The 19,413-nt window shown below is 44.2% G+C and overlaps 1 protein-coding gene across 2 annotated transcripts in view; it reads left to right on the forward strand.

Annotated features, from left to right (window-relative positions):
- The window catches only part of efna5b (ephrin-A5b), a 113,555-nt gene extending 94,657 nt beyond the window's left edge, over window positions 1–18,898 (forward strand). Inside the window, exons 3-5 of one of the 2 annotated variants that reach the window (XM_029638372.2) lie at window positions 16,108–16,173; window positions 16,539–16,619; window positions 18,696–18,898. In XM_029638372.2, coding sequence (XP_029494232.1) covers window positions 16,108–16,173; window positions 16,539–16,619; window positions 18,696–18,823 — 275 coding nt within the window. In that variant the 3' untranslated portion in view covers window positions 18,824–18,898. The remainder of the gene's footprint in view (window positions 1–16,107; window positions 16,174–16,538; window positions 16,620–18,695) is intronic. The other variant, XM_029638373.2, reaches the window with a different exon arrangement.
- The last annotated feature ends 515 nt before the right edge of the window (window positions 18,899–19,413 follow it).

The following is a 19,413-nucleotide window of genomic DNA, read 5'->3' on the forward strand; positions in this document are numbered from 1 at the left end:
TTCTAGTTGGACTCACTGACTCACTACACTGCCAAATACCACCTCCACACACTGTCTCCTAAACCGCGTACTCTGACACCAATATTGTCTGTTGATGTACTGAGATTTCACTTCAGTGTATTGTTTGTGTGTGTGTCCTGTTCGAGATCGTACTGTGTGGATCAACCAAGGTGTGAGGTTAGAATCTGCTACTTAGCGCATGGAGAAGATCACTTCTACTTTTTCCTCCAGAACTTCTGGGTCGTTCCACCAATTCGGTGGCCTTTTGAGAAGTGTACTGTAAGAAGTTGATTTTCGCCAAATGTTTGCATTCTGTCATAAAGAGCACATGTTCATCTTCATACTTCATTTCCCCATCTCAAGAGGTAAAAAAATAAATAAAAAAAGAATATCTCAAGAGGTGAAATTGACAAAAAGGAATATCTTAAATGAGCCATAAAACCCTTGTGAGAGGGGGGATGGAAGCTTGTTGTGTGTGACAGGGAGTGGCAATTGAATGCACGCGTCATAAAACTCCACAAAACTGTCTATCAACGGATAACAGGGTTGACGTCTTACGCTCGACCCGCTCGGTTTCCCACCACAAAACAGCAGAAAGTGAAAACAACACAGAGCCACCGATGTGGGCTGTAGCCCCGCAAGAGACCAGACTCAGTACACATGACACATCCATACACCGAGTGTACAAAACAATAGAAGGAACTTTTTCCATGACAGACTGACCAGGTGAATCCAGGTGAAAGCTATGATCCCTTATTGATGTCACGTTGTTGAATCCACAATCAATCAGTGTAGATGAGGGGAAGGAGACAGGTTAAAGAAGGATTTTTAAGCGTGAGAAGGGCTTACCAAGAAAAACTTCCAGAAGGACTAATTCAAGGTTAAAAGGAGTTGGCACACTCAACAAAAAAAAAGCAACACATTTATTTTAGCTCACTTTAATCCATTTGTACAGGATGTGGACAGGTGACTGATGTTTCGATGTCAAGCTAAAGTCTTCCTCGGGATTTTTAATAACAATTGAGACATGGATTATGTATGTGTGTCATTCAGAAGGTGAATGGGCAAGTCAAAAAATGTAAGTGCCTTTGAACAGGGTATGGTAGTAGGTGCCAGGCGCACCGGGTTGAGTGCGTAAAGAACTGCAATGCTGCTGGGTTTTTCACCTTCAACAGTTTCCCGTTTGTATCAAGAATAGTTCACCACCCAAAGGACATCCAGCCAACTTGACACCACTGTGGGAAGCATTGGATTCAACATAGGCCAGCATCCCTGTGGAACGCTTTCGACACCTGCTAGAGTCTATTCCCCTTGACGAATTAAGACTGTTCAGAGGGCAAAAGGAAGGTGTTCCTAATGTTTTGAACACTCAGTGTCTATTGTCCATTGTTCATTATTTGCCATGGTGTCATCACTGTGCAAGTGTTCTGGACCATAGGCAATATAATTAAAACAAGTTCAATGCTCAGCAATAATATAATATTGTTCCTTGTTGCCAAACATGGGGGGTGTCCTCATCATTGTCTTATGCTTAGGCCAGCATCATAGCCATACGCTCAGCTGTGTGATTGTGCATGGATAGCATACCTGAATAATGAGCCAGTCGTGGGGTTCCATCGGTCGGCTTGTCCTTGTGTGTTGGGGTTGATGTGCTACTCGAAAAAGTATTGAGCTTCCTTAGCAGTGGAAAACGTGTGTGTTGTGTTCTGGAAGGTCAAGGTCCGTTTTGCCAGGTGGATGAAGCTTCATCTCAGGTTTAGCTTGTGTAGCTGGGATTTCACCTCGTTCTAAGTCTCCTTCTATTTGAGCAGTTTGGCACTCAGGTCTGGGTAGATGCTGATCCTCTTCCCTGCGTAGGTCGGACCCCCGGCTTCCGCAGCAAGGTGAACAATTCGCCGCTCGACTTCAAACCTGTGGATCCGTACAATCATACAACGAGAAGCATTGCGGAGTTGACCCGTGCGGTACGCAATGTTAATCAGCGGTATGGGATCCAGCTCCTCCTGCTCAAACAGTTCATGGAAAAGATTACTCATGAAGGGAGTTGGGTTGCCCACTTCCACACTAATTTCAAGTCTTGTGACCCGCACATATAATTTACAGGAATGATTTTCGAGTGATTCTGTTTTCTCTTTTAGGAGTTTGATTATCCCTTCCAACTTAGCTTGCTCTGTTTCCAGGTCATGGAGTTGTACCTCTGTCGCATTGGCCGTCTTCTCCAGACTTTCCACGTTAGTTGAATGGGTATCCACTTCAGCAGCGAGCACTGCCAATGATTCATTTTACCGGTTTTAATTGTAAGTCGGGTGCAGATGCAATCTCCTCACAAACAATCTCTCGTATAGTAGCGGCCAGCTCTTTCTGATGTCTGATGTTATGAGCCACCTTGTTCCCGCAAGTGAATTGTGGACAGACGAATTCTAGCTGCTGAAGCAAAATAGACCTGCTAGTTATTTACTGTCACACATTTAATGTCCAACACCTTAATATGATGCTTAGTCTTGAAAAGTTTTAGGAAATAAGTCTGTTAACTCATAGAAATTTGCTAAAGAAAGCCACGATAAGGCCACGTGTTTCAATGCATGCCACCGGAACCCTATCGTGTATGACATTCCATGGAGTGTGTAAACGTATATGTTTTTTTACCATAGCATTTTTGTATGTTCTCTATATTAATATACTTGAAAATGTATAAATTGACCAATTCGGCACATTTGGGCAAACTCCTGGCAGACTTGATACAAAATATTGTGCAGTAATGTAATTCTTCATTGGATCAGTCTGAAACTTTGCACAAACACTGCTGCCTTCTGGTGGCCAGAATCTAAATGACACCTAGACTCCTATCTGAAAGTATGTCCTTTCTCTTTCAAAGATGATAAGAAAAAGCGTGTTTTTTTGTTTGTATTATCTTTTACCAGATCTAATGTGTTATATTCTCCTACATTCATTTCACATTTTCATCAACTTCAAAATGTTTCCTTTCAAATGGTATCGGTGGCGCAGCGGTCTAATATACTTCATCTCAGTGCAAGAGGCGTCACCACATTCCCTGGTTCGATTCCAGGCTTTATCACATCCGGCCGTGATTGGGAATCCCATAGGGTGGCGCACAATTGCCCCAGCATCGCCTGGGGTAGGCCTTCATTGCTATGCAGGACATTTTAAACTTGTAGTGTATTATTGAGATGTATTTGAGGTTTAAAAGGGCTTCTGAAGTTTGTCATTTCCACTTTGACATGTCAGACATGATTTTCCCTTACGAAAAACGTCTCAGCCCTTTTAAAAAATGCCCATTAATTACAGTATAATTCACATTTCCTGTTGCTGCAGGATTCTTTTCCTGCTGTAGCAAACTGGCTCAAATTAAGATCCTCCATCTGCATATTTTGGTACGGTATCATTTCTGACAGTTAAGGACAAGCTGCCAAACAACCCCACACATCTTTCCCCATGAAACATGACCCCTGCCTGGAGTGTTGAAACAGGCAGGGGATATCAGTGGGATATTATTGGTAGATCTACACACAAGTCTGTTTTATCCATCATCACCATTTATGATGGAGGCAGTTAACCTGACAGCCAACCAGGGTCTCTCTCTCTCTCTCTCTCTCTCTCTCTCTCTTTTATTATCTCCACCTGTTTCTTTCTTTCCCGTTCCGAAGCAGTCGAGATGGAGGGGTTGCATTACAAAAACCTCCCAAATTCTTGAATGTTGGCCATTGTCAGCATGACACTAACCAACGTTTAATTCAGCTAATTGGCTAGGCCCACCGCTAGCCAAAACCCTTACCTAAATAACTAACTGCCTGTGTATGGCCAGTTGTCATGAGCTAACACCAGCTGCCATGACTATATATGGTATTTATCTCGTATGCCTGTTCTATGACGGTGCTATTAAGCCTTATGGCAGCAGGTCAAAAGCTTCTTAGTAGAGTTTTATGTTACAGACTGCTTGCCTTGTCAGCCCTGATAGAGCTGAGAATCACAGGAGAAATGGTAACGTCGTTACTCATTGCGTATTCATTTCCGTGTGTCATTATTTTTCGACTCTATCTCTCTGCGTTGTTGGGAAGGGCCTGTAAAGTAAGCATTTTGCCGTTAGTCTACAGCTGTTGTTTACGAAAGCACGCGACAAGTACAATTTGATTTGATCGGAAGGGAGAGGGAAGGGAAGGGAAATCGCCACGGTTGGAGTTAGATGAGGTTTAGGGTTAGACACTTCCCCCTGTAAGTTTTATTTCCAACCTTTTTTTCTCATCCCGCTGAAAAGATGCCTGTCCAGAGTGCTATCTTAAATTACATTCCAACTGATAGGCTACCCATAGAACACATCCATTCTTCTATACAATGTCATATTGCTTTCGATGCCTGCGGCTTCATTGCTCTCTGAGTGATTCCAGCGTGTCGCCTCTCTGGCCACTGCTGCGGATATTAAAGTCATCCACCATGAGCTCTGCCGACATGTGATTTCCCAATGCTTTTGTGTCCAGATTGAACATCTGTAAGACATAGGGGGGTTGTTTGTTGATTGGATAGAGTATAGTGAAGAGAGAACAGCGGAAGGGGGGAAAATGACATCTGTATGATAGTAATACTCTTTTCTGGGGCATGTTTGCTCACAAAGGCCCCAGATTGACCGCAACCTCATCAGCACCAGCAACACCTTCATCATAGCTCTCATCCTCCTCCTGATCCTCGTTAGCAGCATCAGCAGCAGCAGCAGCATCAGCAGCAGCAGCAGCATCAGCAGCAGCAGAAGCATCATCAGCAGCAGCAGAAGCAGCAGCAGCAGAAGCATCAGCAGCAGCAGAAGCAGCAGCAGCAGCATCAGCAGCAGCAGCAGCATCAGCAGCAGCATCATAGCCGTTATGATCCTCTGCTGCTTCTGGAATTCATTTGCTTCATGAGTAGCTTACATCATCATCAAAATCATCATTGGATCACCAGCATCAGTGTGAACAATTTGTTACACATCTGTCTTACTTTCAGATTGCCATACAACACCTACTGCCATCACAGAGGTCAGGCATACCGTAACTACCCGTATACATATACATACATATATATATATATATATATATATATATATATATATATTCAACTCTACAGTATACGATTTAGCACGTCGTTTTAGAATGATGTGTTTTCAGTCAACGTTCGCTTAGCTTGCTTCCAAATCTGGAGAAATTGTTTTGTGGATGTTGCCGAGGGGATATTGTCTAGCATGAAAGAAGCAGACAAGTAAGAGTGATATTGTTAAACATTCTTCAACATGACTCTTCCCGAAAGCGGTGAATGGTTGTGTTTTTGTTGAACACAGCAGTGGATGCCATTGAGAACCTGTTGATTGGACAGGTTCCGCTTTCTGACAGGGTGGGCACAGTGTGTGTGTGTGTGGTGTGTGTGTGTGTGGTGTGTGTGTGTGGGGTAATAACCACACCACAGGAGGCTCTAGAAAACCCCTCATTTGCATTCAGAAACATGCAGAGCATAGCAGACCAGACAGATGATTGCGGGAGAAGAAAACCCAGTGGCTGTTTTAACAAGATAGACTGGTGGGGGATGGGGGCATGTATGTGTGAGTGTGTCTGGCAGGATAGCTCTGTATATTGTGGTTGGTATAATGTTGAAGAAAAATGACATGATATACTGTATGGTTTGGGATTGGAAATATGGACAATACATATGGCTGGGGAAGTAATGTGGTGATGTCGTGCTTATTTTGGGACATTCGTGTTGAGGAATTGCAAAGGAATTTGAAAGTAAATAATCATGTCATTGAATTTTGGCATTGTCCTTCTTCAAAAATGCGTATTTTATTAATTGCAGTGGAGAGAGGAACTCAAAGCGACCACCGTGATTTACACTGAGTCTCATAATGAATGGTTCTTTCAGTAACTCAAGGAGCTGAGGGAGATAGGCTGAAAAAAAATGCCCGCAGACCATTGATTGATTCACTATCTGGTCCGTAGATGAAGATTAAGATGTTAAATTATATTCTGACGGAGAAATGCCCGCTAATGGTGTTTTCGACCTTTGAGTTCGATGCGGGCGAGGGCTTGATTTGTTGCATCTGTGATACAATTATAAAGAGGAGACAGAGTTCTGCTGTCAGGCGCTTCAACAACACAAACGGCTTAATCAAAGCTAGCAGGTCGCGGGGAATAAACCCAAATCGAGACCACGATTCTTCATTTTTCGTTGTCAGCCGCAGCTCTCTGTTTAGAGGAGCTGAATTGTCTATCAAGTCGTAGAGGGAGAGAGAGGTAGAGGGCTAGAGAGGGCTAGAGTCAGTCGTAACAGCATGGGCCAAAACCTTTTTTCTTTTTCCCGTGCTTCCTTTCTTTCTATAAATGAGTGAGAGTGGGTGTGAGTGAGAGTGGGTGTGAGTGAGAGTGGGTGTGAGTGAGAGTGGGTGTGAGAGAGAGTGGGTGTGAGAGAGAGTGGGTGTGAGTGAGAGTGGGTGTGAGTGAGAGTGGGTGTGAGTGTGAGTGAGAGTGGGTGTGAGTGAGAGTGGGTGTAAGTGAGAGTGGGTGTAAGTGAGAGTGGGTGTGAGTGAGAGTGGGTGTGAGTGAGAGTGGGTGTGAGTGAGAGTGGGTGTGAGTGAGAGTGGGTGTGAGAGAGAGTGGGTGTGAGAGAGAGTGGGTGAGAGTGGGTGTGAGAGTGAGTGAGAGTGGGTGTGAGTGAGAGTGAGAGAGTGAGTATGCAAAATGCACTGCCTTGCAGGAAGCCATTTAATGTTACTCACATCTGCAAGCAATTCAGCAGAATACTGTATTAGCTGTGATTGAGTTACGTCTGTGACGTGTCGGCCACTCTGACAGACGCTGCTAAGGAAGGGATGGGGAAGGGCAAGGGGAGCGCTTCCTAGGTCAGAAGTCAGCCAGCATTGGCAGCTTAAGTGAACCCTGCAGATCAGGGAACGCTGAAGGCAGCATATTTTTCTAATATAGAGAATCTGTGGAGCGATTTTAATCTCAGAAGGGCCCAAATCCAATATCAGAAGAGTGAGGGTTGAGGGAAGGGGGGAAAAAAGTGTCTGTGAGTCGATGCGATGTGTGACAAATGGGAAACTAGCTGGTGTCATCAAGCAGTTGTCTGCCATGAGTTATGTTGCTCGTATGCCTCCGTGGACTACACAGTGACGGAAAACATGATCCGTTACTACTATGTCCCGTGAACAAGGATGAAATGAGTTCTCAGGTGCGGAGTTAGAAACAGAACAGATCTGTCTGATTGACCTGACAAAAAACCAGGTAGGCCATGGTCAAAAAGCATCAGCCGTGCTCGCAAATGTCAAAACACTACTGTACGGCATAATCTATAAAGTGCAACAAGATACACGGATGGTATATATGTACACAATAGGTATAGGTTTTTAGGCTGAAGGAGGATGCATAATAGTCACAGAGGGCCTCTGCATTTCCGTTCCTAGGGGTGAGTAGGAAACCTGGGTACAGACATGATAATAACTCAGGCTCTACCCATTCATGTGAAAAATCATTCCTGTCATCAGCTCTCAGAAATGACTCAACAACATGAAATAGTGTGACAGAAACCACAGTCAACCGCTTGGGACTCAAATGCATTATCATAATTTAGATAGATGGGTTACTTTCTCTCCTCTCCTCTGTGATTCTGGGTCATTTCCCATCCCTGTGTGTCACTGTTCCTCTCCATGGCGGCTAGCCCAGTGTGCCTGCCCTCCAGACAGCACGTTACACTCCCTCCCTCCCTCAAACACTACCAGAGAATGGCCGCCACCCAACTGCTCCCCTGGGGGGGGCGTCTCTATTGGCTGCCGCTAAGGTTCCAGTCACAGAACACAGCCACTAATGACCCAGCCATCAGAATCCTCATGGTTCTGAGGCCCCCCATTTAAAGAATTAACTGGAAACAGTTGTCCAGCGAGCTGTCTGCCTGGCTGGCCAGACTTAGCTAATCAAAGGAGTGAGGTAAGTAATGGAACACGTGTTGAAGGAAGAAAGGAGGGAGGAAGATAAGGGGGAAAAGGCTCTAATCAACAAACTAGCGTTTGACCACCAATAATGTAATTATCGCTTTTGTCCCTGGGAAAGAGTAATGGCGCTTCGCTAATGCTGTGAAAAGCCTGGAAATAAGAGAAAACGAGGACGAACTAGGAATCACGTACTAGACAATGACAGTTTTCCACATATATATAAAAAAAAATAAAAAGTCACCAGAATCAAGAACGACGTCCTCTCTCTCTCACTGCGTCCCTCTCGCTTTCTCTTGCATCTCTGAGCCAGTAGCATGAGGGATGAATTGGGTTCATATTTGGCACCGGTTGAAAGATGTGAGGAAAGAGCGAAAGGCCAGTTTATATGCTTTCCACGGCCTCCTCCCCTCTCTCCTCTGACCCTCATCCGCCATCCATCCTTCAGTACCGCCTATTGTGATTGGACTATAGCAACATCTGGTTAATGGTCCTCTCCCGGGGCCATCTCCTCAATTTCCCCACCCACAGGTTGTGTGGCCAACAGCACTGCAGTTGTTGTTCTTTGTCTTAGTTTTTTCTTCTTCTATTGTTTCATTCATTGAAAGAAACGCAGACTGCTGTGCGGCTTGTTGATGCATGTGCGTGCATGTGAATGCGTGCAAGGGTATCTGGGAGCGTGCTACAGTGAGCTCCAAAAGTATTGGGACAGTGGCACATTTTTGTATGTTTTGGCTCTGGACTCCAACACTTTGGATTTGAAATGATACAATGACTATGAGGTAAGCAAATTGGAATGGGTCTTGGGTGTCAGGTAGGGTGGAGGTGATATGATCTCAAAGCACTTTATTTGGCCTCATTCCGTCAGTAGAGGATGCCTGGTTATTCTTTAAAAGTGCTATCCTCACCATCTTAAATAAGCACGCCCCATTCTAAAAATGTAAAATGTAGAACCAGGAACAGATATAGCGCAGGTTCACTCCTGACCTGACTGCCCTTGACCAGCACAAAAACATCCTGTGGCGTACTGCATTAGCATTGAATAGCCCCAGAGATATGCAACTTTTCAGGGAAGTTAGGAACCAATATACACAAGCAGTTGGGAAAGCAAAGGCTAGCTTTTTCAAACAGAAATGTGCATCCTGTAGCACAAACTCCGAAATGTTCTCGGACAATGTAAAGTCCATGGAGAATAAGAGCACCTCCTCCCAGCTGCCCAATGCACTAAGGCTAGGTAACACTGTCACCACTGATAAATCTGCGATAATTGAGAATTTCAGTAAGCATCTATCTACAGCTGGCCATGCTTTCCACCTGGCTACTCTTACCCTGGTCAACAGCCCTGCACCCCCCACAGCAACTTGCCCAAGCCTCCCCCATTTCTCCTTCACCCAAATCCAGATAGCTGATGTTCTGAAAGACCTACAAAATCTGGACCCCTACAAATCAGTCGGGCTAGACAATCTGGACCCTCTCTCTTCTAAAATTATCTGCCGCAATTGTTGCAACCCCTATTACTAGCCTGTTCAACTTCTCTTTCGTATCATCTGAGATCCCCAAAGATTGGAAAGCTGCCGCAGTCAACCCCCTCTTCAAAGGAAGATCCTTAACTTTGGCGATGTAATTTACAAAATAGCCTCCAACACTCTACTCAGCAAGTTGGATGCAGTCTATCACAGTGCCATCCGTTTTGTCACCAAAGCCCCATGTACCACCCACCACTGCGACCTGAATGCTCTTGTTGGCTGGCCCTCCCTTCATATTCGTCGCCAAACCTACTGGCTCCAGATCATCTATAAGTCTTTGCTAGGTAAATCCCCGCCTTATCTCAGCTCACTGGTCACCATAGCAGCACCCACCTGTAGCACGTGCTCCAGCAGGTATATTTCACTGGTCACCCCCATAGCCAATTCCTCCTTCGGGCCGCCTCTCCTTCCAGTTCTCTGCTGCAAACTGCAAAAATCACTGAAGATGGAGGCTCATATCTCCCTCACTAGCTTTAAGCACCAGCTCTCAGAGCAGGTCACAGATCACTGCAGCTGTACACAGCTCATCTGTAAATAGCCCATCCAACTACCTCATCCCCATACTGTTATTTATTTTGCTTCTTTGCACCCCAGTATCTCTACTTGCACACTCATCTTATCCATTACTCCAGTGTTTAATTTCTATATTGTAATTATTTCACCACTATGGCCTATTTATTGCCTTACCTCCCTTGTCCTACCTCATTTGCACACATTGTATATAGACTTTTTCTATTGTATTATTGACTGTATGTTTGTTATTCCATGTGTGCAAATGGCCAGGTCGCAGTTGTAAATTAGAACTTGTTCTCAACTATCCTACCTGGTTAAATAAAGGTGAAATAAATAACATTTTAAAAAATTATGACGGAAGTGAGTACTGCGGGGCGATAGTCGTTTAGCTCAGTTACCTTATCCTTCTTGGGAAAAGGAACAATGGTGGCCCTCTTGAAGCATGTAGGAACAGCAGACAGGGATTGGGATTGATTGAATATGTCCGTAAACACACCAGCCAGCTGGTCTGTGCTTGCTCTGAGAACGCGGCTAGGGATGCCGTCTGGGCCGGCAGCCTTGCGAGGGTTAACACGTTTAAATGTTTTACTCACATTGGCCGTGTTGAAGGAGAGCCTGCAGGTTTTAGTAGCGGGCTGCGTCAGTGGCACTGTATAGTCCTCAAAGCGAGCAAAGAAGTTGTTTAATTTGTCTGGGAGCAAGACGTCGGTGTCCGCGACGGGGCTGGTTTTCTTTTTGTAATCCGTGATTGACTGTAGACTCTACCACATAAGTCTCGTGTCTGAGCTGTTGAATTGCAACTGTACTTTGTCTCTATACTGACGCTTAGCTTGTTTGATTGCCTTGCGGAGGGAATAGCTACACTGTTTGTATTCAGTCATGTTTCCGGTCGCCTTGCCATGATTAAAAGCAGAGGTTCGCGCTTTCAGTTTTGTGCGAATGCTGTCATCAATCTACAGTTTCTGGTTGGGGAAGGTTTTAATAGTCACTGTGGTTACAACATCACCGATGCACTTGCTAATAAACTCACTCACCAAATCAGCGTATACATCAATGTTGTTGTCTGAGGCTATCCAGAACATATCCCAGTCCTCGCGATCGAAGCAATCTTGAAGCGGTGATTCCGATTGGTCGGACCAGCATTGAACAGACCTGAGCATGGGCATTTCCTGTTTTAGTTTATGTCTATAGGCTGGAAGCAACAAAATTGATTTGTGGTCAGATTTGCCGAAAGGAGGGCGAGGGAGGACTTTGTTTGCATCGCGGAAGTAAGAGTAGCAATGATCCAGAATGCTGCCAGCCTGGGTCACGCATTCGATATGCTGATAAAATTTAGGGAGCCTTGTTTTCAGATTAGCTTTGTTAAAATCCCCAGCTACAATAAATGCAGCCTCAGGATATATGGTTTACATGGAGTCCAATGAAGTTCTTTCAGGGCAGTCAAGGTGTCTGCTTGGGGGAGGGGGGATATACATTTCTGTGATTATAATCCAAGAGAATTCTCTTGGTAGATAATGCAGTCAGCATTTGATTGTAAGGAATTCTAGGTCAGGTGAACAAAAGGACTTGAGTTCCTGTATGTTGTTATGATCACACCATGACTCGTTAATCATAAGGCATACACCCCGCCCTTCTTCTTAGCAGAGAGATGTTTGTTTCTGTTGGCGCGATGCGTGAAGAAACTGGGTGGCTGTACCGGCTCCGATAACATATCCTGAGTGAGCCATGTATCCATGAAACAGAGAATGCTACAATCTCTGATGTCTCTTTGGAAGGCAACCCTTGCTCGAATTATGTCTACCTTGTTGTCAAGAGACTGGACATTGGCGAGTAGTATACTCGTGATCGATGTGCCCGTCTACGGAGCCTGACCAGAAGACCGCTCCGTCTGCCCCTTCTGTGGCACCGTTGTTTTGGGTTGCCTACTGGGATCTGATACATTGTCCTGGCTGGTTGTCCAATCAGAGGATCCGATTCGGGAAAGTCATATTCCTGGTCGTAATGTTGGTAAGTTGACGTTACTCTTATATCCAATAGTTCTTCACGGCTGTATGTAATAAGACTTAAAATTTCCTGGGGTAACAATGTAAGAAATAATACATAAAAAAACAAAATACTGCATAGTTTACTGGGGCGGCAGGGTAGCTAGTGGTTAGAGCAGTGGACTAGTAACCGGAAGGTTACAAGTTCAAACCCCCGAGCTGACAAGGTACAAATCTGTCATTCTGCCCCTGAACAGGCAGTTAACCCACTGTTCCTAGGCTGTCATTGAAAATAAGAATTTGTTCTTAACTGACTAAATAAATAAAGGTAAAATTAAAAAGCCTTTTTAGCGAATACAAGCGGTGTTGCTATTACGATCAAGCGTCTCTCTATTATGCGTGGGAATACTTGGGAACAGATTTTCAAAATGAAAATCACTTGTAGCTGATTTCCTGGTGTTTTTACAGTATTTTATGTCCAATAATGAGTTTTCTTTTCTGCTCAATAAACTTAGGGGGCCAAATAAAACCACCCATGGGCCAAATTCAGACTGCAGGCCACCAGTTGGGGAACCCTGCTGTAGGTGGTGGATGGAATGTATGATCATACAGCACTTTGCAGTAGACATAATGACAAGAAGAGCTATATAGATGTAATCCATCATTATTACTAACCATAAAAGCAATCATTTGAAATGATTGTGTTATTGCCTTTTCTAATCTCTCCAATATTGTCCAACATAATAATGATATGATTTCTAAGCCTATCATCCGCATTGTGCTTGCTAATCTGAAATGATGAGGAGTTGGAAGTATCAAAGCTGGACTATGGTCCACTGGCCGTGAAAGCCCCCAAATGACTTTGAATTGAGGGAAAAAACAGATGGAAAATAATTGCCAGATCCTCTTTGACTGGCTTCATTAACTCACAGCTTTTACTATTTTCTTCAGCTACATACTGAAACTACCTTGTAAAAATGATAATAATGTTGCATAATAATACTCAATAAGGTAACTCACAAACAAGCTTAATTTCCCTCCCTTTCCAAACACATAATGTTGCCATTTTGTATCCACTGTTATGTTTCATATTGTAAGTAACCCAAAGGAAATGTGTTTTCCAGATAACATTACAATTGCGGCATGGCTGAGATTGAAACAATATCTCATTTAATCCATCCTGAGCACACCTGTTTGTTCTTGCGTAATTGGATTCTGGTTCATTCCATTTGCCTTAATGCACCTGCATTATGCAGTGTACTGAGGGGACCAGTCGTTAACAGCCAGGGGACATCGCTCTGAAGAGTAACCCAACCTGGTCCTCTGTTCTGGGGCATCCTTTCAGTGCCTCTGCCTTTCAAAGGCATCAGCCTGGATGGATGGATGGATGGCTGGCTGGGGCTTGGGCTTGATGGGAACCAGAATAGCAGGTGTTGATGTTAGTGCCTGACAAGAACAATAATTTGCCCCTCCCCTGTATGGTAATCCAAAATAAACAGGCTCTGGCGTGGACGGCGTGGGCTCTAAGGGCGGAGGGGTCCTCATCAAGCCCAAAGAATGGATAGCTGCTAGAAGGAATGCAAGTGCAGCTAAATCTTCCCTTCGTAGTTTACGAACGATGAAAACCCAACGAATGCATATTTAACACTAAACCACGGCAAAGAGGTTTCCTTTCCTTGTCGGCTTTCTATCATTTTCACAGTTATGAAAGTATTATGAAACTCTATCCTTTCATATCAGTGGTTAGAGAGATAAAGAGGTAAATTGACAGTAATCCCCAGTATTGGGACATAGAGCACTGCATATCTTCTCTTCCGTGCACTTAATTATTTTCTGTTTCTGTGGGTGGCAAATAGCTTACAGATGGCAAAGAGAGGCTCCCACATGGAGTGTATTCTGCCACTTTCATCAAGCTCATCACGTTTGATCTGTAGTGTGAGTTAAGTGGTTGGTGTGGATAGCCCTGACTCGACTCCACCCACAAAGATGATGATAAGACATTTGGATTTCAGCAGGGCCCTGTGTGTGTGCGTGTGTGTGCGTATTTGAGAGCGAGAGGGGGAGTGAAAAAGGGTATGTGAGCAACCGAACAGGCGAGGGAGGGTAGCCAAGCTTCATTAATGTGTCACTGACTGCCTCTGCCATGCTCGCCATGTTAAGACACTGCTTTTTTATTTTCTCTCATCCCTCCTTCATCCCTCCTTCATCGGCTCCGTGTGAACTGATGTGAGCAAGACACCATTTGGAGATCCGCTCTCCTCCCACACACGTTTACATTCAGCAGACGAGCCAACGGTGTCACACACTACAAGAGATAATGCGAAAGAGAGGAGGAAGTTAAGGGAGATGGTTTTGCCAGTGCGTATACATCACATCTGATGAGCGGAGAACATCAAAACCTAAGACGGAGAAGAAGGGAAATGGGAAAAAAAGAGAATGAAATATAGCTGTGGCCTAGAGGGATAGATCTCCATCTCCTTTCCATTGCTATTAGACTGTCTCTTTTATGTGCTAGAACGATAAGAGGACTTGGGAGACTGCTTTTTCCTAATGCCCCACATTCTGTTGTCTTTGTAAAAGGGAGTAAATGCTCAGAGCGCTGCTCGGAGCACTGCCCAGAGCGCTGTGTGAAGAGGCCTGTTCCAATGTAAAGCACACGGCAGAGAGACAATAGCCTGCTCTGCTCATTGACTTGTCCAATGATTAGATAGACCGTAGATGAGACGAATTCAGGGAATGTGTGTACATGTGTGTGTTCAAAGAGGAGAGGAAAACAGCCAGAGAGGAGAGAGCCTCATCTAGAGAGGACGGGATAGACATAGAAATAGGAAGAAAGAGAGCGATAGATCAGGGTAAGGATCAGTGAAGAGGCGATGACAGACCCCGAATCCCAAATGGCGGGCCGGGGATACGCTTGACTTCATCTCATCTGCTGGGGAATGATGCTCAGATGACACAAAATGGTGCCCAGAGAACCCGTTACTGGAAGTCACAAAGGAGGCTGTTGCGGAAGGAACTGGGCATGAAGACTCAAGTATATCTGATTGTCTTCTTCTGTAGAAGAAGGTGATACAATAGGAGGCGCAATGTAAAGATGTTCTGTTTCCAACATAGGTGTTAAGACATGAAGAACACACAATGTATTTTAAACTATTGTCTGTGGCAGGGATGGGATGTGATTGTCACACACACACAGTCCACACAACCCCTGTTTGACCCTCTCTTACAGGAGACATCACCTGCTCAGCTACCAAGCCGTTAGTGTTGATGGCCAACCAGCGACACACACACACAGGCTATTGCCCAAAAAAGCAATCCTGCCCGCAGTAGCCTAATACACACGCACACACACATACACACACAGTTTGTATTGCTATCCTTTTGGGGACGAAAGAATTGATTCCCATCCAAAATCCTTTTTTCCCTAACCCTAAATCTAACCCCAACCTTAACCCTTAATTAAACTAACCATAAGCCTAAACTTAACCCCAAACCCTAACACTATACCTAACCCTAACTCCTAACCCTAAACTTAACCGTAACCCCTAACCCTGACTTTAATTCTAACCATAACCCTAATTGTAACGCTAAACCTAACCCCTAAGCCTAAAATAGCTTTTTTCCTCATGGGGACAGGCAAAATGTCCCCACTTGTCCTTATTCACTATCCTTGTGAGGACTTCTGGTACCCACAATGATAGTAAAACAAAAACACACGCACACACACACAATCTCTGGAGTGACCTAGGTTGGTTATTACTGCGTTGTCGGAACTAGAAGCACAAGCATTTCGCTACACTCACATCTGCTAACCATGTGTATGTGACAAATAAAATTTGATTTGATTTGACTGTCTGAAAAAGCTTTCCGTCCAATAGCACCATGACAACACCTACCAAATCCACTTAGCAGTCAGCATGAGTACAATTAACTATCCGGATGCTTGCTCAGAGTCATATTACAAAGGCAAGATTAAATTGCACTCTGCTCTCTGTTGGTGCACAAAATAGTGTGTTGAACAGTATGTTGCAGTCCCTTGAAAAGAGGACAATTGTGTTTGAAAATGTTTTAAGATGTACTCTAGTAGCATTGTCTTTATCTGTGTTCTTGTGTCCTTGTTTTCCAGCCTCCACTATCGCCGAGAACGGAAGAAGAACATGCCTGAAACTCAAAGTTTTCGTCCGACCAACAAGTAAGTCTCTCCAGCTGCAACAGAAACGTTGACATGGAGCCTGTTTAACACTCGTGGTGTATTTTCCCTGCTCTCAATACGCCTTCTGAATGACTCCTTGCTCTCTGTTGAACATGTCAGTTTCATATCTCATGACAGCTCCTATATTGTTAACCTATGGCAGTGGCTACCATTGTTTCTATCCAAAGACAAGTGGAAGAATGAAAGATTTGAATGAAATGAATTGCACACGTCTTGTGAATGCTGTCATGAGCTTGGGGCTTGGGGATCTTTGTTTTAAGGATGGGTAGTTTGGGGGAGGGTGTCACTAACCTATTTGGCTTATTATCTCTAATGAAATCTATTATCTCTATTTCTATCTCTAGACAACTGCGTGAAAACTATAGGCGTACATGACCGTGTTTTTGACGTTAACGACAAAGTAGACAATTCATTAGAACCCCGAGGTTAGTATGGCTTTCTGCATTCATGTACTTCTGTCTGTCCCCCTTGCACGCACACACACACACACGCACACACACACACACACACACCTTCCTCTCTTTTTCTACGCTGATTGATCCATCTACAGATGTAGGCTCTTCATTTGAGCCAGTATGCTACAGCTGGAAAATAATCCCGCAGCAACAGAAAAGGTTTTTGTCAGGGTTAATACATTTTTCATCAGGGCAAATCAAGTCTGAAATTTCAAAGTGGAAATGATAAACTTTAGAAGCCGTTTTAAAACAGAAATACACTACACACGTTTGTATTTCCTGCTGTTCAGGAAAATTCTCGGCAACAAAAAAGGGATCAAATTAAGATCCTACATCTGTATGCTCTCCCAGCATGGTTGTCATATTAGAATGTTCATGCTACTGCGTTGTTGTGTTGCTGCTAGCTGTTGCCAGTTGTATTTTGCTGGTGATATGGTCTATGTTTGCATGTGTCATACGTCATACACCACAGTTGTCCCTGGTAAAACTCCTCATGTCTCATGTCAGCATATAACAGGCTACTTGTGTCAGAACACAGAGGCTGCGTTTAGACAGGCAGCCCAATCTTACCTTTTTTCCACTAATTGGTATTTTGACCAATCACATCAGATCTTTTCACATCAGATCTTTTCACATCAGATCTTTTTCAGAGGTTATCTGATTGTTCAAAAGACAAAATGGTGAAAAAAAGAACAGAATTGGGTGGCTTGCAGCCAAATCATTTTTGGGGCTGCTTTATATCCTAGATTCAAAGTAATCCTCCAGTTTGCTTTCATTGAACCGTGAGCTGTGTTTCACATATGTTCAATCTGAGGAAACATGATAGGCAATATTGAAAAATAAATATTTGCACAATAGAGTCCATTAATGCTGAAGTCTATTGAAATCCTGACTATTGATTCCATGGCCTTTTCTACACTCTGTATTCATTTCAATTGACTCTATTCTACTCTTCTATGAACCCAAGGCTTTATTATGACAGAATGCATGCGTACTGTAACCATCTGTCAGCTAGCTGCATTTTCTCTCCCACTCACTCACTCACTCACTCACTCACTCACTCACTCACTCACTCACTCACTCACTCTCACTCTCTCTCACTCTCTCACACACACATTGCTGTCTAATTCCTGCTCTGGATTACCCCAAGGAGACACAACATATACACACTGACTCTGCAAATAAATAAACCTCTGTCAAAATGCAACACATTAGTCATTTCAAACAGAGTTTTAGGAATCACATTTGTCATCGCATTAGCAATTACAGTTTTCTGAAATGTATATTTACATCTGGGAGTTGGAGAATATTACATTTTCTATATTTATTCATGGAAGCTGTTCACTGTACCCTGGTGATCAGGGTTTATCACTAGCTGTCACCTCGTCTGTCACACACATACAAGCACATACTCTCTCTCTCTCTTCTCTCTCCTCTCTCCTCTCTCTCACGCACACAAGCTTGGGGAGTCTGGCGTTTAGATTTATTAAGGTCAGAGACCTAGACTGCCTCCATCTTGCTGCCTGCCTTAATGCCATCCCCAACCTATGTACCTCTTCCTCTCTCCCTTTATCTCTCTCAGCCCCACCCCCCTTACCCCTTTCGCTCTCTCTCTCTCTCTCTTATCTGTCTGTTTGCGTTACCCACCTGTGAGTGTGTGTGGGGGCACGTCCTGTGCTCTGTGTGGCTCTGCATTGGCCTAGCTTGCTCCCTCAGTGTGCCGTTAGACAGGCCCGTGGCTGCAAATTGATAACACTGCCAGTCAGCCTGGGGAGACTCTTAACCATGCCATTGAGCTTTAGAGGATGGGACTCATCCAAGCAGAGTGGGCGGCCAGCTTGCCGGCTGGCTGATGTGTAACAGCAGCAGTAGCAGCAGCACATTGTGTACTGGTGTTATTTCAGCCATCACTTTGTTCTTAGTTGTAAGATATAAGCATTCCAAATAAAATAAGAGAAAAACAAGCCACCGTACATCGCCATGTTTGTGCATTGTGTATGTGTTGATAAACTCTGCTCATTTCACTATCTTCTCTTGTTCCCTTAGATGATACGAGTCACGAGTCGGCCGAACCTTCCAGGAGCGACGGCACAAATGCAGCGTCACACTCGCGGATAGCCAGACCACTTCTGGCTGCACTGCTAATCTGCCTAGCAACGCTCTTCACCTTATAGCGCCTCCTCCTGTCCTGGACGGGAATTATACCCTGTGAGGCCTGAATCTGCCCAGTGCTGAGGCTGGGGCTGGGGTGGGAGAATTGGGGGGTTTGGGGTATTGAGAGTGGGCTTCATAAGAAACTCTCTATTTTCTTCCAGATATTTAAGTGGTCTTTCTCCTTCAGTGATTTTGTAAAAGTTGATGTTGGAAGCGGGAGAGACTGTTTCCCTCTTAAAACTGTCAACTAAGATGCCAAATCCTTGTTTTTGACACTTAGTGATTCTTGTTTTCCTATGACTTCTGACATCACTTTACGTCATGCTGATCCATTGCACCGCTCACACACACCTACACACACACACACTTTTACACTGACAGTTGAGCAGTAGCTCTTTTGGTAGGTTGTAAAGCAGTAATACACAGTACGTAATGGTGGTTTTAGCTCGTATGTAGACAGAGAACAAGGGAGCAGATGTGGGTAGTACTCACATCTCCTAGTCTTTACAGATTCACCTCTCACGGGACCAGGTGGATGTAGATAGGTGTGTTTTTGTTGGGTTTTAGAGATAGAGGAGGATCCTAGGTATCTGTTGAGATACAGTGTAGA

Source organism: Oncorhynchus nerka, linkage group LG27 (genome assembly GCF_034236695.1).
Source record: "Oncorhynchus nerka isolate Pitt River linkage group LG27, Oner_Uvic_2.0, whole genome shotgun sequence".
NCBI classification, from domain to species: Eukaryota; Metazoa; Chordata; class Actinopteri; order Salmoniformes; family Salmonidae; genus Oncorhynchus; species Oncorhynchus nerka.